Source organism: Schistocerca cancellata, chromosome 12, assembly GCF_023864275.1.
Source record: "Schistocerca cancellata isolate TAMUIC-IGC-003103 chromosome 12, iqSchCanc2.1, whole genome shotgun sequence".
In the NCBI taxonomy this organism is placed as follows: domain Eukaryota; kingdom Metazoa; phylum Arthropoda; class Insecta; order Orthoptera; family Acrididae; genus Schistocerca; species Schistocerca cancellata.
In genome coordinates this window covers 32,645,232-32,671,817 of record NC_064637.1, presented here as the reverse complement: position 1 = coordinate 32,671,817, position 26,586 = coordinate 32,645,232, and the positions used below count along the sequence as shown (strand labels likewise).

Genomic DNA, 26,586 nt, shown 5'->3' with positions numbered 1-26,586 from the left:
TGAAGATGAATGCCTCGCCAATATGCTGCCGATATGGCTGCACTATCGGTCGGAGGATAGCATTCATGTATCGTACAGCCATTACGGCACCTTCTGTGACCATCAGCAGTGTACGTCAGCCACACATAATGCCATCCCAAAACAGCAGGGAACTTCCACCTTGCTGCACTCGCTGGACAGTATGTCTAAGGCGTTCCGCCTGACTGGGTTGCCTCCAAACTTGTCTGACGATAGTCCGGTTGAACGTATATGTGACACTCATCGGTGAACAGAACGTAATGTCAATCCTGAGCGGTCCATTCAGCATGTTATTGGGCCTATCTGTACTGCACTGCATGGTGTCGTGGTTGCAACAATGGACCTCGCCATGGATGTTAGAAGTGAAGTTGCGCATCATGCAGTCTATTGCGCACAGTTTGAGTTGTAACACGATGCCCTGTGGCTGCACGAAAAGTATTATTCAACATGGTGGCATTGCTGTCAGGGTTCCTCTGAGCCATAATTCGTAGGTACTGGTCATCCACTGCAGTAGTAGCCCTTGCGCGGCCTGACCAAGGCATGTCATCGACAGTTCCTGTCTCTCTGTATCTCCTCCATGTCCGAACAACATCGCTTTTGTTCACTCGAAGATGCCTGGACACTTCCCTTGTTGAGAGCCCTTCCTGGCACAAAGTAACAATGCGGACATGATCGAACTGCATTATTGACCATTTAGGCATGGTTAACTACAGACAGCAGGAGCCATATACCTCCTCCCTGGTAGAATGACTGGAACTGATCGGCTGTTGGACTCCCTCCGTCGCAGGTTTAGTGACATCTCTGCACAGTAAAAGGGACTGTGTCTGTGATATAATATCCACAGTCAATGTCTATCTTCAGGAGTTCTGGGAGCCGGGGTGATGCAAAACTTTTTTTGATGTGTGTATATCAAAGAATGAATTTATTTCTTGTAAAAAAAATTCAAAAATCATGTAAAATGTCAGTACTATTACACAGATGTCTACATTTCCAAATGTTTCATCAACTACAAAAAGACTCTCAGGCCATTCTGTGCCCAGTAACCTATAGGTCAATTTTGATGAAATTTGTACAGAATATATCTAAAGAGACGTGGCTGAATTTCTGTCATGTTTCAGCTCCATCTGAAGCTCAATGTATATACTACAGCTACTATTTTCAATACTGGACACACGATGAAAAAATCCTCGAGTTTACCAATCACTGTACCTGACCTAATAGAGCTAGGATCCTGCAACTTGCCATCCCAGCACAACTCCTTGCACAGAACATATAAATGAAAATCAGAAAGCAATGCTATTTGACATCATATATCTTAATTCCAACACCAATAATTTTATAATAATTTACACCACATTACAGAGCATGTTTAAGTCTGTTAGAAATATCTATTTTAATGTTGGTATAATGTCAGTAAAAGCATAAAAATTTGTCTTAAATTTTGAATTTTTAACAGTATCTTTAAATGCTGTTTGTTAATTTCAAGGCTAATAAAATTTATGTTCTTATTTTCTTTTTTAAAACATGTCTGTTGCATTGTTGCCTTATAGGTTTACTGTTGTACTGAATTACACTAAACAAAGAGTTTCAGACAACAAGGCAGGTTACTGCCATGCATTACAGTGACTTGAAAAATGAAAGAATATCAATTAACTCTTTACAGCTTTGAAAATAATTCTGTATGTCATTTAACAAAATCTGTAAAGAAATAAAACTTATAATTTTTTTCTTTAGACAAAAAACAGCTGCATAACTGACAAAGTGGTTTCCGTTCAGATGAAGATGCTCAGATATGCTTTTTATCTTTGTGTCTCCACATCTCTACAGCACTGACATCCCTGCTAGCCTTGGCAGTCACTATCTCACTACACACGTGACGGGCCTTTCATACAGGACAAATGCTACCTCATTAGAGAGATCTCCTTAGCAATGAAGTGCCCACTAACAAGTTTTCCTGTTTTGTCATCAGTCCAAAGAATGGCTAGGTACAGATCTCCACTCTTGTCCATCCTGTTCATAGCTACTGCATTCTACCTCGATCTGAATGTGCATATTGTGGTAAAACATTAGTCCCCCTCCATAATTTATACCACCAATATTATCGACTATTCCTCGATCCTTCAGGATGCATCCTATCAACCGACCCCTTCTATTCTCCTCTCATCTCTACTATCAATCACCCACTTTTCACTTCTATGTAGCACTAGATACCAAATAAATACTTAAAAAAAAAGGAATAGCAAAATTTCAGAGGTTGTTCGTGGATATTTTCTGAGTATTTTGATGTAAGGAACCCTTCATTACTGGTGGCTTGAAACACAATAAACTTCACCGCTACAAAGATCTCTGCAAGACAGTGCAAATGTCGACAGTATGCGCTGTGCGTCTTGTTTGGAAACAATCTCGTTCCATTTACTCACCATACTAGTTGTTGGCAGACAGTAACGGCCACTTTACTCTTCGCCTTCAAGCTCGCATTCAGTACCGTTCAGTTCTGTCTCGGGCTTGTTTATCTGCCAACGTCAGTTGTGCACTAACAGCGGTGTCGACCGGTTTATCGACGAAGAGTCAGCCATTATGTACCTCACACGATGTAAGAACAGCCCAATAACGCGATGTCGACCTACTCCCGGAGTGATGGCAACCGCATCACAGTACTTCTGCATTACTCTGTGCTTGTTTTGTACATTTTTGTTACTGCATATTACAGGCTTTTTCGCTTTGCTATGGTATTTTCACCAAAGCAAAGGCAATTGGCTTAATAAACTGAGTAAATCTAATTACATTATTACTCTGTAATGTGTCACCTTAGACCACAAGTGCTTTATAGCAAAAAAACTCAAAAAATATCCCTGAACAATGTCTGAAATATTGTCGGTGGGGTTCAGGTACACCCTGCATTTGCCGTTAACATATTCCACAATTTCATGGAAGCTTTTCTCACTATTCCTGAGAGGTAGGTGTGAGCCAGATTCATTCTGTTTTATAACTAACAGTAAGGCTCACAAAACAGCAGCAACACCCTGACAGCTTTTAAACTGGACAGAACCTCACCCTCTGGGCCGCCGTGGCGGTGTCCGTCGGCGGCCTTCCTGCGCCCCGTAGCGGCGCTCTGCTGGGTCTGTTGCCAGTAGTGCTGCGGCTGCGGCTCGGCATACGAATCGGGGCGAGGGTACTTGGCGGCCGAGCCAGGGGTTACCTGGTACCTGAACACAACCACTCCTTCACCAACCACAGCCTGCCGAGGGCAGAATAATCGGTAATGCGTCAGACAGCGGCACGGACACACTGACAAACTGCTACTGGCTACAACCGGTACAATCAATCACAAGAGAAGTACAGCATGCAAATGTGGAAACATTTTTAAAAAAGAGCGCAGGAAAAATGTACGAGTTTTTCTACGGAATTCCTCTGCTCTGAGAACGAATCGAACAATCAGTAAGCCGAGTGACTTCCTCCATTGTATGTATTCCTCTCAACTTCTCCAGGCTTTTTGATAAAGTGTATTAGGACAAAAGGCATTTCAAAAAGAATAAACCAGTTTCAACAATTTACATTTGTTGACGGACACAACCTACGAAACAAGGACAAACTGCAAAATACTCATAAAACTTTTAAAAGTTTCTTTCTACAATTTGCTACATTATTACAATTTACTCTTATGATTTAATAATAAATATCCTACCTTACAACACAGCTGACATTCTGTAAAGGAAATTTCTGGTCATAAGAATGGATGTGGCACAGAGTTTTAGAGAAACACCATTAGGTGCTGGTCTGTAACTCTGTCAGCAGTTCGTGATCTTGCGTCTGCCCTGCTGACTCTCAATTGCAGGACCCCAGGTTTGATTTATAGCCCGGTCGGTGATTTTCTCCACTCGGAACTGGGTGCGCGTGTTGTCCTCGTCGTCATTTCACCGCTATCGACATGTTAACTCGCCGAAGTAGCGTCAGATAATGAGACTTGCACCACGTGGCCAAACTCTGCATAAGGGGACTCCTGGCCAAATACACTGTGTGCGCATTTTGTTTTGTGAATCTATCACATTTATACCCTCTGTCCAAAGCACACTGTCTCCACTTCATAGGGGCTTTCTGTGTGCTACATTTGAACATCTCCGAGTCAATTATTGTAATCCAGCAGGCTTTTTGTCAGTGTTTAGAGGTGGTGATGAACATGTGATGTCAGACACAGGACGTCTGTGTGAGTGTAAGAGTCTGGCGTCACACTTCTAATATAAGAGCTGGGAGCATTTGGCAAGCTTTTCAGTGGAGCCACTAAGAACTTGCAGTTCCATATATGTCTCTATGGTGAATGTGAAGATGACTTTTTGTCTTCGAACTGTAGTGACTACAATCACTGATGGTTTTTCCTGCTGGTAATAAAAGGAAGCGTGTCAATATTTGCCACGCTCTCTTACAGGACGCAAAACACTTGAGATTTTTATCACTGTTCATTTTCTCTGATGAAGGAATATGTATTATTTAATGTAAAGATAACCAGCGTAACATGCACATATAAGGATCAAAGAAACCTTTATATGCTGTTGAATGTGAAATAAATTAAGTAAGTATGTTTTGTGACATTTGTTATGGGATGATGCATAGCAAAATCTTTCTGAGGACAACACAGTGACAAGCATTAGCTATGTTGAAATTCCACAGACATGTCTGTCTCCACAACTTCAGAAGGTATCTAATAATTTCATATTCCAATACGACATCAACACAGAGCAGTTTGGTGACATACTACCTCATTGTTGTACAGGGCACAAGGGACCCTGAGACACTGCTCTACATTCTTGACCTCTAAGATCCTCGTTGCTGCAGTGACTTCTTTAGTGCAAAGATCTTATATTGTGCGAACTGCAAATTTATTTATTGTGTACATGTTGTTCACGGAGTTAGTGGTGGACACATACAGCATTTGTAATAATAAAGCAAAAAACTTATGGTTTTGTAGATATTTTGCAATTTGTCCCAGTCCTGTAGCGCAATTCCATTAATAAACAAAAACTGTTAAAATCATACTTTATAAAACAACCTGTATATTTTCCCAGAATTATTTTATCACATCTCATTACTACAGTGTGAGATTAGAGGTGGCATCTTACACAAAACTGTTAAAAATGGGAAGAGACTCGTACATCAACTTTATGTCTTCAACTGCAGCATTATGTAATCAAAATCAGATATTACTTTACAGACTTTCTCAGAGCTCTTTTACATTATTTTTTTATAGCCCATTCTGTTTGGATGTTTGTCTTTATGTTCCCCACGTATTACTCCATTTCTTTCTGCACGGTTCTCAGTACACTGTTCCCTCTTATATCGTTTATCATATATCATTTCTGCCCCGAGTGCTCAGCAGCTTTCCACTGTTCGGTCTATGTGCGTTTGCCGCTGTGATCTTATTTGTGTTGCTGTTTTCACCTTTATTTTTAACTGAGAACATGGCATGCTGTTGTGGTCGCACAGAGGGAAGAACTCGTGAAGATGGTGACGGCAATTATACCTGGTACTGGCATCACAAGATAAACGAAACTGAAGTGTAATATCAGAGATCTCTACATAAAGACCATTGCAGTAGTGTTGTTGGAAACACTAGTGGGCAAGCCGGTATCATTACATGTAGCTCTAATGCATTCTAAAGGTTGTAAATTAACAAAAGATCTTGATGCAAACTGAAATAATTAAAACATTCAGTTACTTGGCAATTACTTCTTGTCACAAATTTTGACAAAAGCCGAGTGTCCAACACATAAATTCGTAAATATTAGTGTGTGCAACACTACAGTCTTCTTTTTTGATGCAACATTAAATGCTCTTAAAAGAATTAAATTCCAATAAAAAATAAAAAATGGTATAGTTACTTCTATATCCCGGTAGATAAAAAAGTTTTGAGTATTAATCACATGGCAACATACACATTTCTTTGCATGCTATCATTTGCAAAAAACCTCATTTGGATATCTCGAACAGTTTGTGAAATACAACTGGGTGTTAAGACCACATGTTTACGGCATGTCAGACTGATATATACACACTTCTTTGCGTGCAACTGCATAAAAAACCTCGTTTCGATATCCTGAACAGTTTACGAAATACAATGGGTGTTAAGGCCACGTTACACGTTGCGTATGGACAGAACACTGGGTGCAATGCACTCAACCCTCCAACAGATAAAAACCAATATCTTGAGAATAGTGATACATAGTGCTCTGTTATCTTATTTAAATAAAGTTTCAAAATATTAGCTACACTTCACATACAGCAATCATTGTCCTAAAATACATGCAACGTCTACGCAATGCACTTTTATCTCAGCAAAAATCTTAAAATTCCTTACAATGCTGTTTTAGCTGGATGCTGCATAGTAACTAAGATGAATAACAAAAGGAAACACATGTAACATCTTAGCTGTGCCTCACCTGAGCTCTGGAAAGTAAGTGAAATGAAGAATCCTCAACACAACAGAACCAACGGTCACATAGTACTGGTACAAGAAACACAATCTATTTCCATTATGTAGCTTTCTGCAGCAGATACCAATTTTAAATAAAACATTTTGTTAGTGAACTGTATTTTGTAATAACAAGCTGAAAACATTAAAAATACCACACACATCTAAATTCCTGCTCTAAGCAACACAGCTAAACTCGCAGCAGTCAAGTACCTACTGCGGCAGCCCGCCCGGTTAGCAGTGTGGTCTAACACACTGCTTTCTGGGCGGGAAGGCACGAATCCACCCTGCAGATTAGTGTCGGGGTCCGGTATGCCGGGCAGTCTGTGGATGGTTTTTAAGGCGGTTTTCCATCTGCCTCGGCGAATGCGAGATGGTTCCCCTTATTCTGCCTCAGTTACACTATGTCGGCGATTGCTGTGCAAACACTTTCTCCGTGTACACGTACACCGTAATTACTCTACCACTAAAACATTTGGGGTTACACTCGTACGGTGTGAGACATTCCTTGGGGGGTCCACTGTGAGCCAAACCGCACAATAACCCTGGGTTCGATGTGGGGCAGTGGTGGGGCGAGTTGACTGCACTGTAGCCTGTTGTGGTGTTGTGAACCACAGAGGGCTACGGCGGGGATGAAGCCTCTCCCCAGTTTCATACAAAACAATATGTACTGCAGCTCACTTAACATTTAAAAGACCCTTGAGTGTGTCAATGACTGACACACTTTCAACTGATGTCTTAAGTTCCGACCTACTGAATTGAGTTTTGGAGCTTTAGATGTGTTTCTTGCAATTTGCATGCAAAACGTACTGCAGGAGGCACTGCTGAGTACCTTTATGCATACTTAAAATTAGAATGTAGTCAGCAGAAGAATTGAACTACAGTGAACATGATACAAACAGAAAGGAGTGGGGCAGTCACTATGTAACATTGACAGAACACATCCATACCTCTGGTTATGAAACTGTTCAGACTATAACTATATATTAGTTATAACCAAATTTCCAATTATGCTCGTGTGCAGACAGTTGTCTTAAGCAATGACAATGAAAACAGAGCAACTGACATGTCAAAATTCTATACATTAGTATGAGGATCATTTCAAAAATAATACACCCTTTTTCATTTATCTACTTATTTCTTTGTTTCACAGAATGTCTTTATAATGCTTGAACATAATTTTCCAGACTCTTCAGGGCTGATTTCTACCAGCTTTACTACTCTGTCTAATATAAAATCTGGATTCATCTGTCAAATTTATCAGGAAATAGTAGCAACAGCTGTTCCACAGAAGTAAAACAACATTCACACAAAAGCTGTTAAAATTTTTGAAATAAGCTGAAGACTAATCGATTTTTCTTGATGCTGCAGAAAGTGTCAAGTGATATTTTCCTAGGCATATTTATACTGCTTTTTGGTTAAGAAACTAGTGAAGTGAGATTTTGTAAATACTACACACAGGTGGGCAACCAGATTCATCCTTCCCAAATTTTTATGAAAGGTGTCTGACACTGTACCACACTGTCAAGTGATAACAGATATGTGAAGATGTTTTACAGGATGTTGAATGTTTGACAGAAGTAAAATTAACATCGAATGCCCCAAGGAAGGGAAATAGGACCACCAGTTTTCTTAAAATACATAAATTACTTTAATCAATTGGTCATTGGTGCTGTTGCTGGCAGAGAAACATTGTTGCTGGATAACAAAGACAAAGACTTAGATAGTGCCCAATTCTAAGACCACTGGTAAATTTGTGCAGCCTGTAACACGATTTAAATGTCTCGGGATAACAGTACGAAGTGATACTAAGTAGGATGAGCGTGTGGAATTGATAGCGCAAAAGGTAAACTGACGATTTGTTGGACGAATTCTGGAAAGTATGGTGCATCAGTAGAGAAAGGTGCACATCGGGCTGTTTTAGAGTACTGTTCCCACATCGGGAACCCTTACCGAAGAGGCACGACAGCAGATGTCAAATTATTTCACAAATGTGTTGCTAGGATTGTAACAGATCAGTAGAGCCCATACGAAATTGTAGCAGAGGAAACAAACTCGATACTTCACAAAAGAGGCAATACTCTTGCCATGATGCCCTGTTCAGTACCTTTGGAAAATCTATATTCAAGGAAGACTACGAATCAAGACTAGTGCTTCTGAAGTATTTCCCATGTAATATTCACAAGCACAAGATCAGAAATATTAGTTTGTATAAACACACCAGTGAAAATAACCATTTTTTGAAACTATGATTGTAACAGGATAAGTACAAAATACTCACCAAGCGCTGGTAGCGGAACACATATATAAAGGTATTTAAATTTGCAAGCTTTCAGAGCCAGTGTCTCCTTCTTATGGCAGAAGAGTTGAAGGGGAAGGCAGAGTGGTGAAGGAAAAAGATTGGTGAGGTTTATGAAATGGGGAGAGTTCAGAAGAAACACACAAACCCCAGTGTCAGGGGAGACTTATCAAATGGAATGAGACGCAAAGATTCCCTTTCGATCCTTCTCCCAGAAGAAGGAGCCAGTGGTTCTGAAAGTTTGCAAATTTAAATACCTTTATTTGTGTTTTCTCTTGCTGCGACTTGATGAGTAGGTTTTTTATCCATCCAATTACAGTGTGTATAAACAGCAACTTATTTCTCACTCTATCTGCTAATGGAGAGGGATAAGAAGTTTGATGACAACTAGTGCACAGCTTTTGGGAAATTTTTAAATGAAATGATTCTGCTTTTGTCTATTAAAACATTATTTATTGCAATTGAAATTTTGACATGTGGTCATTTTCAAGTTCTCTGGGATGTTGTAATCCAGCCAATAATATGAGGGTTGGAACTTTAATAGAGGCAACTATTTATTTACAGTTTGTGCAAAATAGATATGTGTTTCAAATTTTTACTGACCTTCAGAGTAGTCACCAGCACTGTGTATAACCCACTGCCAGCAATGTGGAAGCTGTAGGATACTCTTAGCAGTGCCAGTTGTGTTGACAGTTCGAGTGGCGCAGTTTATTGCCCGATGAATTTGTAACAGTGTTTCCTTTAGTTTAGAAATCGAGTTGAACTCACGAGGGCTTAAGTCAGGGGAGTGCAGTAGGTGGTATAGCACTTAGCAGCCCCATCAGCCAAACAAATCAGTAACAGCTTCCACTGTACGTGCATGAGCATTGTCCTGCAAAACGATGGCCAGGTCCTGCAGAAAGTGTCATCACTTCTGTCTCCAAGCTGGTCATTGGTTGTGTTCCAAAAATGAACAGCATAGAGACAGAAGTAGTGACACTTTCTGCAGGACCTGACCATCATTTGGCAGGACAACACTCAAGCACGTACAGTGTAAGCTGTTATTGATTTGTTTGACTGATGGGGCTGCTAAGTGCTATACCACCTACTTCACTCCCGACTTAAGCCCTCATAAATTCAACTCGATTTCTAAACTGAAAGAAACACTTCACAGCATTTGCTTCAGAATTGCTACAAATTTGTCAGGCAACAGACTGCGCCACATAAACTGTCAACACAACTGGCACTGCTAAGAGTATCCTACGACTTCCACATCGCTGGCAACGGGTTATACACAATGCTCGTGACTACTTTGAAGGTCAGTAAAACTTTGAAACCCATATCTGTTTTGTATGAGCTATAAATAAATAGTTGCCACTATTAAAGTTCCAACCCTTGTATAAAGGTGTGACATTCTGTGTAAGAGCAGCTGCATGAGGTGGTGTGAATTTTTCTGCTATTCCATATACCATAGATGTTACAGAGCTGGTGAAATAATAATGTAAACACTTGGGTTTAAATTTAATGTAGTAGTGTGGTAAGTGGATCACAGAAGTGGCAAAGATGTAAATATATGATGAGACGTACTTCAGATTGATACAAGGCACACACACACTGCACAATTGCATATGAAGTATACACATAGATATAATGAAATACAGACAACACACCACCAATCAACTCAGAACAGGTTTTGCACATTTTTATGTAATGCTTCTTGGTGAAGTCGCGATAATAAACTGCTGTTGCATTTTTCCCCAACAGCAACTAACCACTTCTTGCTGGCTGTTAGTGAAGAAAATTGGTTGCTTCATCTTTCAGTGAAATCTCAGGTTCTCTTTTAAACTGTTGGAAAACTGGGCTTTTCCACTCAATGGACCACCACTTCAATTACTTTTTGAACTCTCATTAACTGACATCTCATCTCACTGAATGATTTGTTGTCTATTGGTGAGCATGCCAGGATCTTTGGCCAAGAGTGGTTTACAGATTTTTCTGATGTTTTGCCAGCACAAGTAGCTAGCACTGTCAAACTGTCACCCCAAACCACTGGCAATGGAAGGTGAATCTTTGACAATGCTGGTCACTCGTGCTGGTGAAAAGTCATAAAAACTATTAAATGACCATTGGTTTCAGATCCCAACGCGAGCGTCAAGAGACGACGTGTCAAGAAGAGCCTCAATAGATGCATCAAACTGACTGGCTACTACGGACAAAAGAAAAAAGCTCTTTTGTTGGACTGTTTCTACTTCTCTAGATAGTCACACAGTGAGGTCTTCCTGTGCAGAAATATTTCTTGTGGTTAAATTGTTATTCAGACTGTAGATCACTGACAATTGTGGAAAATTTGTGGTAACAGGAAATTCCCCATATGTAATTTCCGAAAATTTTCACAATGTGTATGTGACAAATTTCACATACTTTTCTCACCCGTCAATGTTGGCCTTCTTGACAACCTGTGCATTATTTATGAAATACCCCTCCAATTTGCATAAATTGGTACAGACTGAGCATGAGCTAAAATTGGATGGGGAAGGGATAGTAAACTGGCCATAGCTTTTCAGAGGAAACATCCTGGCACATGTCTCGAGTGATTTATGGAAAATGTCGAAACAGGATATCTGGTTTGATGGGTCTGAATTCCGTGACCCGTGTCTAAATAACGGTCCACTTCACTCAGGATGAGGTTCTGTGACATGTCTTAGCAAACTGATGCGATATGTCACACTGAGAACAGAATTATCGAGATGTTTCCTAGAAGAGTGTACACAGATGCTGATATCAACAGCCTAGCACCAGAAACAAAACAGTTAAAATCCCTATCCAAGCAAAATAGATTTCCTGAGAAGCAGATATACAGTGTCTCAGAATTTATACTGATGGAAGCATACAAAGGTAACCTATGCCGCCGGTTGTGTGCTTTTATTGTTACGGGAAGACCTATATGAAAAACTATGAAACAAGTTCAAAAGCTATAATATTAATATTGTGTTTCACTGACAGACAGAGAGAGAGAGAGAGAGAGAGATCCTGCACTTTGCTAAAGATAATATGACACCAAGAAAGCCAAACATTCATAAAATCCCATTACACTGTGAAAAGCTTTCACCAATCAGACTATTTATGCTTTCCACACTCCTCATTAGGAATTTCTCTATCGTGTGAGTTGACAACAAACCAATAAATCTGCACTGGCAGAAAGACAACTTAAATGTAGGACACTGAACAAAATGTGATCAAAGAAAGTTGAGGCATCCCATATTTAATCTTATAGAAATTTCTTAAGTTGGCAGAGCTATCTTCCGTTGGTACTAATTTGGTAAAACAGGACACGATCTGTCATACGAAGAAATTAAGTCGTGTATTGTCCCACATGAACATTGAAATTTATAAACAAACAGTTTCAGATGTTGAGTATCTATTTTCAGGTTTCCTATAAGGCAAAATCTAAGTTTACTGACATTATTATTGAGTTCTATAACAAATTAACTTATAGAGTCAAACTGGTAGAAAGCTTACAGAGATTTTACAAAGAGTTTATAGTCTAAACAAGTATCTAAAATCATGCTCATAACAACATCAAAATGTAGGGTTTAAAACAGTATACGAGTCAATTAAAGATTTAATCTCAGCTAAATGGTAATAAATTGCTGACACCCTTTTCGTTTGTCATCTTCAGCTTAGACATAACACAGACGAGCATCCGTTGAAATCCACACTGTGAATGGCTTATGTGATATTTTACTTTTATTGCTAATAAATTTCAATTTGCAAGTACAACTATATATTACACACTACATTCTGATCCTTGCTGTTACTCTGTACCACTGTGGAAAATATATCTACCATCTGATTACAACAGGCAGCTAGGCAGTCAGTCTGGACCGGTCCGAGAAGATTTTTCCACACAAGCGACTTATCTTTCGGTGTCCTTTTCCCGTGTACACTTTCACCCACGAACATAGAAATCTTGCACTTCGACGCCAGGGCCCTAAGCGTGCAGCTTGTCACTCGGGCCATAAACTGACCCCGAGGACAGTAAAAATAATCTGGCAGCACACTCGACAAGAATACAGTGGAGCTTACATTGACGAGACAAAACTCGAAATGTCTGACAGGCGACAATGAACTGTAAAGTTTACAATGGTGTACAGACTAACCTCACGGCATACGGAACTTAGGGAAGCAGACCAGTGACTAAGAGAAGGCTAGTGGTGAGATCGTTACGATTTGTTTACATACCCGGCAGGTTCCTGCTCGTTACTCGAGGACACGCAGTGCACCATGGGCATGCCAGATACGTCCGTGCCACTCGAGGACGCGACAGCGACGCCCTGTCCGGGGCAGGGTGACGCCAGCCCTTCGGTAGTGGTGTCGGCGGCAGACGGCTGGGGGCCAGAGGACGGGCTGTGGGTTGTGGTGTCCGGGGGCGGGCCCGGTCCTCCCGACAGCAGCAGCAGCGTGGGCGCGGGTGCAGGAGCCGGCTGCAGCTGGCCGCTCCCACAGGGCGGCGACGAGCGCACCGGGCCCTGGCACGATGCTCCCGCAGTCTGCGTCGAAACCTGTAACCGCACGGAGGGAAACTTCTGTCACCGTCTGTGTGGTTGACACTAACTAGATGGCACATTTCTGTGGTAATAGAATGTTTAAGAATGATGACAATAATACAGGGGTTTCCGTTTTCCATAGCATCTCTAGTTCCATTGGCTAAGAAGACACAAAAATTTATTTTTATAAAGAATTACTAACAGATTAATATGTAAACTTTGAAGCTGCTGCCACACAGGGGGAAAAAGTAATCTATTTTTTTGGAAAAATACACGGTGTGTGAGAAAATTAATGAGACTGATTTTTTATCTACCAAACAACAATATTGTCCCCTCCACAGTAGGCCCCTCTGGTGGAATGGTTGTTCCCAGTCTTGTTAACAGTACTGAAAGGCCTCAACTGCTACGGCCTTCGACATGACTGTCACATTCTTTCGAATGTTCTCCAGAGTCCAAAAATTACATCCATTTAAGACATTTTTCCATTTCAGGAAAAGAAAAAAATTAACTAGGACTCAGATCAGATGAATAGAAGGCTGTAGAATAACAGAAATGCCTTTTGAGGTCAAAAATTCTGTGTCGGGAATGGCCGCGTGACACGGGATGTTGTCAGGATGCGGCATCTACTTTTCTGCAATGTCCAGTCTCATTTAATTTATGCATTTTGCAAGACTTTAAAGGACATCTTGTCAAGGTTTAACAGGTCGCTCATCATCCTTATTGCTAAACGTCAGTCTGATCTCACAAGAGCACACACACATTCGACATTTACATCAGTTTTTCAAGTAGGAGGTCTCCCTGAGCGACGTTCATCTTCGACGTGTTCTCGGCCTTCCAAAAATGATTTGTGCCAGAGAAAAACTTGTGCTCCTGAAAAGGAATATTCCCATAGGCCTGCTTCAACTTTGCAAAGGTCGCACTTAAGCATTTCCCAAGTCTCACAAAACTCGAGTGCATAACATTGCTCTAAATTCTGCTGTTTCATTTTCGTAACATACAACAGAAGCATAGCTTTACTGACGGCATTTTCAAAAATCACGTAATGGCTGCACGGAGCTGAAACTCAAACCGAGCATCTGGAAGGGATGAACACACCAGTCCACACAAGCAGAACAATACAGTGTTGCCAGATTGCTCACAGTGCTGTCAGTCTCATTACTTTTCTCACACACTTCACATGTTTTCATATTTCTTTTTGCATAAAACAAATGACCTTTCCATTATTTTAAAATGGTAAATAGTTGGGTAGAATACATTTAAATCAGCAATTATTACATACCATAAATGACACCGTATTATACAGATTGTGCATGCTTCACAATGTTACAAAGTAGACAAATGTAGTTTGTAGACAATATCACATCTTCTCAGTATAATAACTAAAGCCTTTGGCTGTGACATGTAGATTCTCGGATGAAATGAGGTTTGTTAAAATAGTGTGGTTAGCTTTGGTATTCCTTGAAACTATGTAAATCTATTTATTTTTTGCCTCACAAATGGACTTACCTTTACTTTTTAAAAAATTAATTTTTCATCCAATCCTAACTATCATTTAAATTTGTTGCAGCAATCCATTTACATTTTAAGATGGCATAGAGGTTTTCTTCCACAGTATAAAAGGGAGAAAGAGAGACAATGAAAGGTATACAAAGCAATATTGTGACCACAAAAACAAATTATAACCAACATACTACTACAATCCTTCAGTTTAAGGAAAAACTAATCAGTCACACAAAAAAATGGCTCAAATGGCTCTGAGCACTATTGGACTTAACTTCTGAGGTCATCAGTCTCCTAGAACTTCGAAGTACTTAAATCTAACTAACCTAAGGACATCACACACATCCATGCCTGAGGCAGGATTCGAACCTGCGACTGCAGCGGTCGTGCGGTTCCAGACTGTAGCACCTAGAACGGCCACCTCAGTCACACAGAATGAGTACAAAGTAACATGCGAAAACTAAATATTTGTGACCCGGCAAAACCTGAGTCGAACGACACTCTGCCGTGAGGGAAAGAACTCCACTCGATACTGCCAAGTTTTTTGGCACTCACCGACTGCTTCGTGGCAGGTGCCGGCGGGCGCGGCTGGAAGGTGACTGTCTGTGGCTGTGACTGCTGCTGGCCCGCCACTTGCAGCTGCCCGCGGCTGGACGCCACCATCGTCGTCTGCTGCTGCACTATCGTCGTGTTGTGCTGCACCACTGTGGCGCTGCACTGCTGCGCCTGCGACTGCGGCACCTGCTGCTGCGGCTGCTGCTGGTGCTGTGCGTGCACTGTGCCCGCCTGCTGCGCCTGCGTCTGCTGTACTGTCGCACACTGCAGGAACTCTGGCCTCACCTGCGGCTGTGCCGTCGTCTGGAACGTCACCTGTCAAAACGCACGGTAAGTACACCGTTCACTATGTTGCGGTACGGTCTCGGCGTTTGGAAGGTAAGACTTTTCCGGTACATTCCCGAAGAAACTACACGTCGATAGGAATGTAAATGTGCCGACATTTCACCGCGAGGACGACGAGAGCACAGGTTATAGTAACTTGCTTCAAACGGGAGGCTACGAATGAATACAGATTTGTCCCAATACACACTGCTGTCGAAAAGCTCTCCAATCTCTCGCTAGCTGGCAGTGTCAGAAACTCTGTCCGTCAAAATGGGTACAGTAAAGTCCCATTTAAAGTCCTGTTCAAGGAAAGAACAGATGGAGCAAATCAGGGAGTACATAAGATTCATTTTTTCCTTACCTGCGGCAACTCTCAGCTAAGACCACACAGTTACTTGGCGAAGGCCATGTGAAAAACGATTTCCACCTAGCACTGAAGATACAAGGTATTCCATCTCCACAAAGTAGCCGCAGAAACTTAGCATACGAGGGATATAAAGCATCTGGTATAAATGTGTCCACCAATGCAACGTATAACGCAGTGCCGTACTCAAAAACACAAAATGTGTATATCTGCCTCACAAAGAAATCAGCTATGAAAGAGCATAACTTATATGACGAATATACGTTTGTTTTGGAAAACACCAAGTTTCTGTGCCCAGTCGATGGCTATTAGGAAAGGACTGTGAAGAAATCTATAGAAATAAGGGCCCACAAGACTATTGTCCAGAGGGATGAAGATTACAAACTAATTTCAGTGCAGAATCCCACGTTAGTGGCTATATACTGACAGTGCGCTCCTCAGTGGACAACGATGCAGATCAAGAGCGCCCGAAGAGAGATTTGAATGCAGACCCAAGCCCCTGGCCCTACCTTCCTTTATTGCTACACCCACCTTGCCTCTTTCCCTCTCACCAACTGCACAAGAGCGGGGTGTGCTCAGAACGAGACGGAGAGGGCACCCGCCATCACAAGTGAATACGTCCGCAACATCTCGACGTTTCGTCAGACGGTGACAAATTTGACACTTGTCAAAATGTCAGGGTGACTTGACACTGCCACACAGTTGGAGGCCCTGAGAAGTTTCCAGTCCACAACCTAAAAATTGAGACTACAGATAATCAGTTACAGTGTGTGTATTTTTATTGACCAATTTTTGATACAGGCCAACGGGCAGAGGGTTCAAACTAAATTCTCCCCCTCATACTGTGGTCCGCCCTTAGCCAACTCTCTATTTGGAGAAATTACAGTCGCGCGGACTGGGAGCCATCTCAACGAGTGAAATGGCAAAATTGAATGCGGCACACGACAGTTGCTACTGCGTAGAGGAGGTGGACGGCCACTTGATGGGAAACGGCAGACCACAAACTCTCAATTTTTCCATTCAGAAATGGGTGCCCGAGTCACCAGTGGGTACAGGTCTTGCACAGTGAATGGCATCTGTGAAGTTTGTAAAATATTAGAGTGGTTCTGGCAGAAATGAAGCTGTGGGGACGGGTTGTGCCTGGATAGCTCAGTCAGAATATTGCCTTCACAAGGCACAGAACTTTAGACAGACTGGTTGTGGTGAATTTTTTGTCGATGTGGTTAGAATAACAAAAATCTGGAAAAGGTGTAGAAGATGCAACCGTCAGGAGTCCAAAAAATTTGATACTAAATCTGAAATGGAACTCTGCATAAACCAACCACCAACCCCCTTAAATAACAAAACTAGCGTGCTTAGGCGCAAGTGCCAGATGAAACAAGGATCGAGAAATAAAAATGCTCACACGAATCAGAGACTGAAAACATAAACCAGGGACCAATATTGCAGCCCAGCTTTTGAAGTCCCCATACGGTTACCCGCAATTTGAATGAATTTTTGCACAGATGTTCCCTTTAGAATAAAAATAAGCTGTACAAAATCTGAGCTCAGGATACACAAGATTCAGTGCAGACAGAAAATTATTGTGGGAGCTGAGGTGTAACAGTGAGCTTTGGCTTCAAACTATGTGTTATATTTTGCTCTTTCAATCCGAAGAATGACATCCATGATTTTTATAAGGAATTTTCTTTTTTAGTTTAGTAGACATCTGCAACCCACCTTCTGTGTGTGGAATTTTTGTTTCCTTTGTAAATGTACTATACATTGGGGTGAATGTAGCATACCTGTGAAATGGGGCAGTGGATGGTGATGATTCGGTGCACTGTGGCACTGGCTGCAGCGAGCGATTATTCAATGTCGCTTACGTCCCGCATAGCAGATACCCTTTGGTTCGCGGGACCCCCGGGAGTTGGAGACTTTGCTGTTGATGTCTCAAGGATGAAAAGTCAGTTGGTTGGTTGACAGCCAGGGTATACGAGACATGTTGTCAGAGGCTAATGTCACATAACTGTCCGTTGTAAGCAAGTGTAAAAATGCGATGTACGCATTGTCTCATTGTAATGGGCGTTGCATTCACATATTGCAAAGAAGGAGAGTCCCAAATTACTTGGTAACAGCTGGTCTTTTCAGGCTGACACAGACATCACAACGAAGGAAAAGGAGTCTGAAGCCAAGATACCAGGACCACAGTACTTCTGCAACAGTTTCCATGCGCAAGAAGGTAAAGTTTATAAGCTACAGAGACCTTAAATATACACCCAAGTGGACTGTTACAGTTTCCTACTGAGAGCCTTATAAAATATTGAATATTTCTGAATTTTGAGCTCAAAATTTTGCATAGCTTAATTTTACTCTGTAAGGAATATCTGTGTAAAATTTCATTTTCATTGCAAATGATCACATGGAAGCCACTGTTCCACTCCATGTGGAATGACTCCACAGCAAAAATGTGTAAAAGTGTAGATGTTTGGAAGTCGCAATCTTCACAATGAAATACATAATTAGCAGCTTTAAAGGCAAAACTAACTTTATCATACACTTAAAAAATTTGCTCAGCACAGTGCTGTGTTGAATTAACATGCCAGCACTGTGTACAGGGACAATATAAGCATTGAACAAATACGTGCAACTCCAATCGGGGGGGAGGGGGGGGGGGGGGGGGGGGGGCAACATTGTTCCATCAAAACATTTCCATGCAATGTCTATGATTTTCCAGGCTGAAATTTCAAATTTTCCTTAACAAATTTTTCTGTATGTGAAAGCAAGTTTTGCTCGACTAGTTTTCATGGCCACAAATTAAAAAAATTGAGTTATCACATCGTTCATTAGAGATTATTCCAAATTCCACAAGGATTTGCTGTTTTATCAACCATTCTTGTTCATTATAAGGTCATGACATCTCTGTATACTGCTTTTTTAATGTCACCTGTCACCATTCTGTGTCTCTGTATGATAACCTCAAGTATCTATATGATAAAACCTCATAGGAACATTCTCCAATCTGTTGTCACTGGGACGTAATATCAACGGTTTTTGATAGAAACAACACATTGTGTTTCAAACGTGATCTCTTCACACACTCCATAGTCACTGTTAACTTGAAGTACAACATTATGAGAAACTCTGCAAAGTACTTCTTTACAAAGAAATATGGTGCAAAGAATCGACACTAAATATTTAATGCTGATCTACAAAACGTGTGTTCAGATATAGAGCTGATATACATTTTTGTACAATTAAAAAACCACATTTGTTTTTGCGTGAATGATAATTCACAAATACGTAACAAATTTTCAGGGAAATTCACACTACATGTCCCTAAATATTGTACAATGGGAAATGGCCCCAGAGCCGAAAACCTATACAGAGTAACGAAGATTCGCGAGATCGACGGGCAAATCAGAAGCAGCAACAAACGTTACAACAATTCAGTGCCCTTCTTTACCTTTTCTTACATGCCTCCATAATCAATTGTTTCTGAAGCAGAGCAGATTTGTAACAAAATGACTCCGAACATTTCTTTCTATCAGTGACCAGCTCGACACCCCACAAAATCTCCCAGAACCCAATGCTCTTTCACAATTCGTCCCTATATAAATGGTGACTGCAAAAATCAATTCTCCAACCCCTTTATGTAGTACACCACTTAACGAAACTTGTAGTCCACACAAATACCGCACACTTTTAATGACGGCAGACGGCCGGACATACCTGGTGGTGCTGTGTGGGGCTGACGCCAGCTGCCACCAGTGGGCTGAGCTGTCCACTGAAGGCATTTCCGTTGACCAGGAACTGCGGGGGAGCCGGCGACAAGAACTTGCCGGCAGTCGCCTGGGCGCCGACACCCGCCTGGCCTACTCCGGTCGCTCGAATGACCAGACCGCCCGCAGTCGCCCCGGCGAAAGGCTGCGGTGGCAGCACCCCCTGTGTAAGTACAGAGCAGTCGTCTGTTAACGAGGTCTTCATCAAAAACGGGCTTTGAGGAATCGAGCTGTAGCATTAGGTGGCATGTATATCAACTGTCTCTGATTTTAAAGTAACTGTTTTCTTTTGCAGAAGGTATAATGTGACATAAGTAAAGATTTCCAATAGTGTCTTACGTCAAGTTTCACCAAATGTCCAAACTGCTACGAATCTTTAGATAGCGTGCTGTGAAGGTACAGAAACATATCATTAATTGCTTTTAAGTACTGAAAATGCAAAAAATCGAGTTTTAAAATTTTAGTGAAATTTGACAAAATTCCAGGTGTGATAAAATACTCCGTTTTGAAAGGATTATACCCAACAAATATAAAATAGGAGTTAAATTTGGCATTAAAAGATTATTTTTTCCATTTTTAACTCTGGAGAAGATTAATGCCAAATTTAAACACCGTCATGCATCGGATGAATGTTTGAAAGCCTCAATGACCACTGAGACCGTGTCAAAAATTTGCAACGCCTTACCGAACAAACGTCGACTGAGTGCACTCGAGCTTACCGACACTGTAAACGTCCTGCTCGACAGATAACGTGCCCCTTAACTGGTGATAAAAAAGTGCTCTAATGAACATAGCCCTTCACCTGCATCATTACATGCACGAGATGGAGGTGCTGTCACAATAATAGGTGACGAAAGGTGAAAGTACAAAAAAGGAAGCAAATGTGGTATCATCTGCGTGAAGTAACGTCTTCTTGCTAACTCCAGATGGGCAGAAAAATCATTGGGATGTATCACACTTCACTACAGGACAAACTGAAGGTTGCTTTAAAAGGCAAACATCCATATCTCACAAAGAAGAAAATTCTAGTTCATTACAACAACGCACATCCGCCAGTTTTGGATTATTGCTGTGAAACTGCATAATCTTCACCTGAAAATTGTATTTAGCTCTTGTAATTACCTTGTTCCCAAAGCTGAAGAAATGACTTGAGACACCAAGAATCACATGAAATGAAGCCGAGACAGATATTTATTTCACACAGACAAATCTTATCTTCATGTAAAGACAAACAGCCTGAGTACACTTAATACTTGCTTTTGTATTACTCGAGCCGTTCTGTCAACAGGGGCATTTGCAGATATTTACATCTACACGGATACTCTGCAAATCACATTCAAGTGCCTGGCGGAGGGTTCATTGAATAACCTTCACAATTCTCTACTATTCCAATCTCGTATAGCGCGCAGAAAGAATGAACACCTATATCTTTCCGTACGAGCTCTGTTATCCCTTATTTTATCGTGGTGATTGTTCCTCCCTATGTAGGTCAGTGTCGACAAAATATTTTCGCACTTGAAGGAGAAATTTGGTGATTGGAATTTCCGTGAGAGGATCCCGTTGCAACGAAAAACACCTTTCTTTTAATGATTTCCAGCTCAAATCCTGTATCATTTCTGTGACACTCACTCCCATATTTTGCAGTATTACAAAACATGCTGCCTTTCTTTGAACTTTTTCGATGTACTCTGTCAGTCCTATCTTGTAAGTATCCCACACCGTGCAGTAGTATTCTAAAAGAGGACGGACAAGTGTAGCGTAGGCAGTCTCCTTAGCAGGTCTGTTACATTTTCTAAGTGTCCTGCCAATAAAACGCAGCCTTTGGTTAGCATTCCCAACAACATTTTCTGTGTGTTCTTTCCAATTTAAGTTGTTCATAATTGTAATACCTAAGTATTTAGTTGAATTTACGGCTTTTAGATTAGATGGCAACTCAAGCAGTCAACACAGTGCACCCATCTTATGAAAGGTACTCACAAAATTTTATGTATCACCTAAAAAAATGTTATATAATTATTATTTTCTTTGTTTGGTGCAGATCTGCAGTCCAGATACTCACTGAAAAGCCAGTGCCACAGTACGTAGCACATTGATACAGGAGCTGAAACAAGACTGTGTAGTGCATCAATAAAAGTAAAATACTGTGCAGTAGTGTGTGTATCCCATAGGAAACAACCCGTGCGGTGTCATTGGAAGTGTAGGTAACAGTCAGAGGCGTACAAATTCTCCTCTAAGTCTGCCTTCCCCTACCTCTGCCACATCCACTAAAACAGCTCAAGCTGCTGCAACAAAGACACAAGCGTATGTGTGTACCGAAGCACAGTGGTCAAAGCAGGTCAGTTTGGGTTTCCTTAAGCCTGGCGAGCTTTACAGGACCCATTCAGGCTGGCACACCTGACAACAGCTCGCGCTGCCAATCCAACGTGACTACAGAATAGCCAGGTATATGTTTGCGTAAGTAGTTTCACTGCAGCTCATTTATCATAATAGTGGGAGCAGAAAACTGAACAAATTGGACTTAAAGGAGATACAGGAGAAAATAAGAATGTCACCAAACAGAGCTCAAGTCCAGCAGGGAAAAGTTTTCGCGTGTTTATGAGACGGCTTCAAACACACCGATATGTGCCTCACAATGCAAACTAACAAGGGAACCTCCCCATCGCACCCCCCTCAGATTTAGTTATAAGTTGGCACAGTGGATAGGCCTTAAAAAAACTGAACACACATCAATCGAGAAAACAGGAAGAAGTTGTGTGGAACTATGAAAAAAATAAGCAAAATATACAAACTGAGTAGTCCATGTGCAAGATAGGCAACATCAAGGAGAATGTGAGCGCCGTGGTCCCGTGGTTAGCGTGAGCAGCTGCGGAACGAGAGGTCTTTGGTTCAAGTCTTCCCCTGAGTGAAAAACTTTTCTTTCTTTATTTTTGCAAAGCTATGATCTGTCCGTTCGTTCATTGACATCTCTGTTCACTGTAATAAGTTTAGTGTCTGTGTTTTGCAACCGCACCGCAAAACCGTGCGATTAGTAGACGAAAGGACGTGCCTCTCCAATGGGAATCGAAAACATTTGATCGCAAGGTCATAGGTCAACAGATTCCCCCACGGGAAAACACTTCTGATATATTCTATATGACGCTGGTGACGGCATGTGCGTCACGTGACAGGAATATGTTGTCGACCCACCTAACTTGTACACTTGGCGAATGGGTAAAAAGATTCTTCTACCTTGCCCGATTTAGGTTTTTTTGTGGATGTGATAGTCACTCCCAAAAAAGTGGTGAAAACATAAGAGTTTGTCACATAAACTGCAACAAATGAATGCAACAGTTTCACAGTCACACAGTTTTCCCTGTGTTCTGTCAAAACATATGTTTTTAACGTATTCAAATTTTTCCGTGTGTAGACCGTCAAATCCTGCATATGTCCAAGCAAATCTGAACATGTCCTGGAATTTTGGCGAGCGAAGTTGATTATGTGTGAGTGCCTGAACTTTGATAATTGTCTGAAAATAAAAAATTTTCACTCGAGGGAAGACTTGACCCAAGGACCTCTCGGACCGCAGCTGCTCACGCTAACCACGGGACCACGGCGCTCCTGGGCTCACAATTTCCTGTTACGTTGCCTATCTTGCGCATGGACTACCGTATTTACTCTAATCTAAGCCGCACCTGAAAAATGTGACTCGAAACCAAGAAAAAAAATTTCCCGGATCAAAGCCGCACCTCCAAATCGAAACAAAGTTGGTCCATTGTAATATGAGAAACAATTTAGGTCGAATGAATGACGATACAGCTACAGTAGTTTGGTTCGAGTCGTCGAGCTTAGCAGTTAAGCTTTACCAGGTAGCCGTCGCTATGCGTCGGGTGCTTGCTCCGTCCGTATTTATACGGGTACCCTTCCTTTTTCACGTGCTTCATCTGGTTTGAATTGATTGCTTATTTTTCTTTGATTTGATAAGTGCCGCTCTCTTTGTTTTAGGTGTTTACGTCACTCTAAGCTGAAAATCCATTACTGTACTGTGTCACGCATTGTTTGTTGCATTCTGATAGTGTGTGTTTACGACCTGTCACCGCTCGTGGCACGGCTTGCTTTTGTGCACGCTACCGTCGCTTACGATTAAAAAACAAAAGACCGGAATCGTCTCATTAGCGAAACAATGGCAAGGGACTGCTATTTGTTGTTACTTACACTGCTGCTTTCTTCGATAATGATCAACAAGAACCAAATAATAGACTGCGTATGATAGAAGATGTTCTGAACGAGAGTTTAGCAAAAATTTTTCTCCGTTTGAAAATCTTTGCAGACGCCTCTTTAGTACATTACATTCTGCACAGAAATTAGAGTCATCTTAGATTTATAAATCTAGTCAATTGCCGTACTTCGTTTCTGACTGTACCAATATTTTCTGACTGTACCACAGAACTTAGTTGTAGTGGCACCTACCAACATTTTTCAGAACTTCTGCTTACTTTGCACTCGATTCTAAGCCGCAGGCAGTTTTTTGGATTACAAGAATCGGAAACAAGTGCGGCTTGGATTCGAATAAATACGGTACTCAGTTTGTATATTTTGCTTATTTTTTTCACAGTTCTACACTACTTCTTCCTGTTTTCTTGATTGATCTGTGTTCAGTTTTTCAAGGCCTATCCACTGTGCCAACTTATAACTAAATCTGAGGAGGGTGCGATGGGGAGGTTCCCTTCTAAGCACTCATTTTGGAACCTAGAGTATGTTACAACATGTTTGTAAATTTGACCAACAGTTCCCTCACACCATAAATATTTTGGTGGCCGACAAGTGAGTGGAAATTTATGCTAAGTACTTGAGCCATTTATCAGTACAGGGTGTCCCACCCAAACCTCCCTGATTTCAAGATACGACAATGAAAAATGCACCACATTGTAGAGCATCTCAAAGAATCTATTTATTTATCATCAATACACCTCTACATGTCAACCATTTGTACAACGAAGAATATCGAGTCTATATTCAATTTCTTGCCAAGTTCTTTGTAACATTTCTTGTGTTATTGTTGCAATTGCATTAGTGATACAATGTCGCAACATAGGAATATCATCCACTTTGGTTGCATACACGCGGTCCTTCAAGAATCCCCACATGAAGAATTCAGGCGGCGTAATGTCGGGTGAACGTGGTGTCCAGGCAATGGGTCCTCCACATGCGATCCAACAATTGGGAAATTTCCTATCCAGGAACTTGCAAACAACCGTTGGTCAATGCGGCGGAGCTCCATCTTGTTGAAATACAATGTTGGGATGCAAGTCTTGTATCTGAGGGTACACAAACTGCTCCAACATGCCCAGATACACTGACCCATTCACTGTTTGTTCCGCAAAGAAGAATGGTCCAACAATCCTGTCATGCATTATCCAGCACCAGACGTTTAGTTTAGGGCTACCACAATGTGTTCAATGACAACGTGCGGAGTTTGCAAACCCCAAATCCGAACATTATGCCTATTAACCCTTCTTAATAGATGAAAGGTTGCCTCATCTGAGAATAAACATCCTTCCTGGAAGTTGGCACCCATGTCAATACGCTGCAGCATATCTGCAGAAAATTTTGTCGGCGTGGTTTGTTGTTTTGCGTCAGATGTTGCAGAATTTGCACTTTGTAAGCACATATATGAAGACGCAGGCAATCTACACGATGTGATGATGATTGAGGTACATAAAGTTGCCTAGATGCTTGATGAACTGACTTATGTGAGCTTCTGAGAAACATTTGTCTGATGTCCTCCACTGTCTCTTTTAAAACTCCATAAAGTGCACTGTCAGAATGTCTCAGAACTCTTCCTGTTGCCAGAAACTTCCTATACCATTCCTATTCCTTAACTGTTTTCACATCAGGTGGAACACACTCATACACACGACGATAATTTCTTTGCCCAGTCATTGGCGATTTTCTTTCTGCAAACCACGCTACTGCTTGCGCACGCTGCTGTGGAGTTGCCGCTTTCACCTCGTGCGACCGTGCTGCACTCTGGTGACGGTACTTGGCACTTCTGACATGGGAATATAAATTCTTTGAGATGCTCTAAATTGAAGTGCATTTTTCATTGTCATATCTACAGTGGTTTTTCTCTCCTGGGTCCTTGAAATCAGGGAGGTTTGAGTGGGATATCTTGTATACAGGCTTTCTAAATTTTCATCAACACAGATAGAAATATTATTCAACATCCTGCATGACATTTAGGACATGACAAGGCCTGCTGGGTTCTGAAACTTTCAAAGCCAGCCAACCTGAGGCAGCAGTGGAATTGTTGCAACTGTATAGGACCAATCCAGGACTTCTTTACCTGGCTAATCACTGCAGACAGATGCTGTGTGCATCACTATGGCCTCTGAGGCAAAGGTTCAGAGCAAGCACTGGAATTATGTGGATTTACCAACGTCAAGAAAGATGAAGACTTGACCACCATCAGGCACAGTAAAGGTCGAGTGTTTTTGGGACTTCCTCGGCGTAGTGCCAACAGATTATGCTCATTAGTGAGAAACTGTCACAGGGGCAGACAACCAAAATCTTCTCACAAAGTTACAGGAGGACGTCAAGACAAAGGTATCACCAGAACAATGAGGAGATGATTATTGAGGTTGCATCGTCGTGGCTACCCAAACTTTGGAAAAATGCATTCCCTCAGATATCCAGGTCTGAGAAGGCAGAAGGTGTCAAGGAGCTCCTGATAAATTAATGGTGAGCGGCAGAAGGTGGGTGGGGGTTGGGAGTGGTAGCATAACACAATATGAGTTTTC

The 26,586-nt window shown here is 41.5% G+C and overlaps 1 protein-coding gene across 1 annotated transcript in view; it reads right to left on the bottom strand.

Moving 5' to 3' along the window:
• Positions 1–26,586, bottom strand: part of LOC126109419 (uncharacterized) — an 84,339-nt gene that overhangs the window by 35,017 nt on the left and 22,736 nt on the right. The window contains exons 6-9 of the mRNA XM_049914454.1: positions 19,761–19,973; positions 15,362–15,676; positions 13,002–13,321; positions 3,073–3,224 (exon numbers count right to left, since the gene is read on the bottom strand). Of these exons, the coding sequence (XP_049770411.1) occupies positions 3,073–3,224; positions 13,002–13,321; positions 15,362–15,676; positions 19,761–19,973 (1,000 nt within the window). The remainder of the gene's footprint in view (positions 1–3,072; positions 3,225–13,001; positions 13,322–15,361; positions 15,677–19,760; positions 19,974–26,586) is intronic.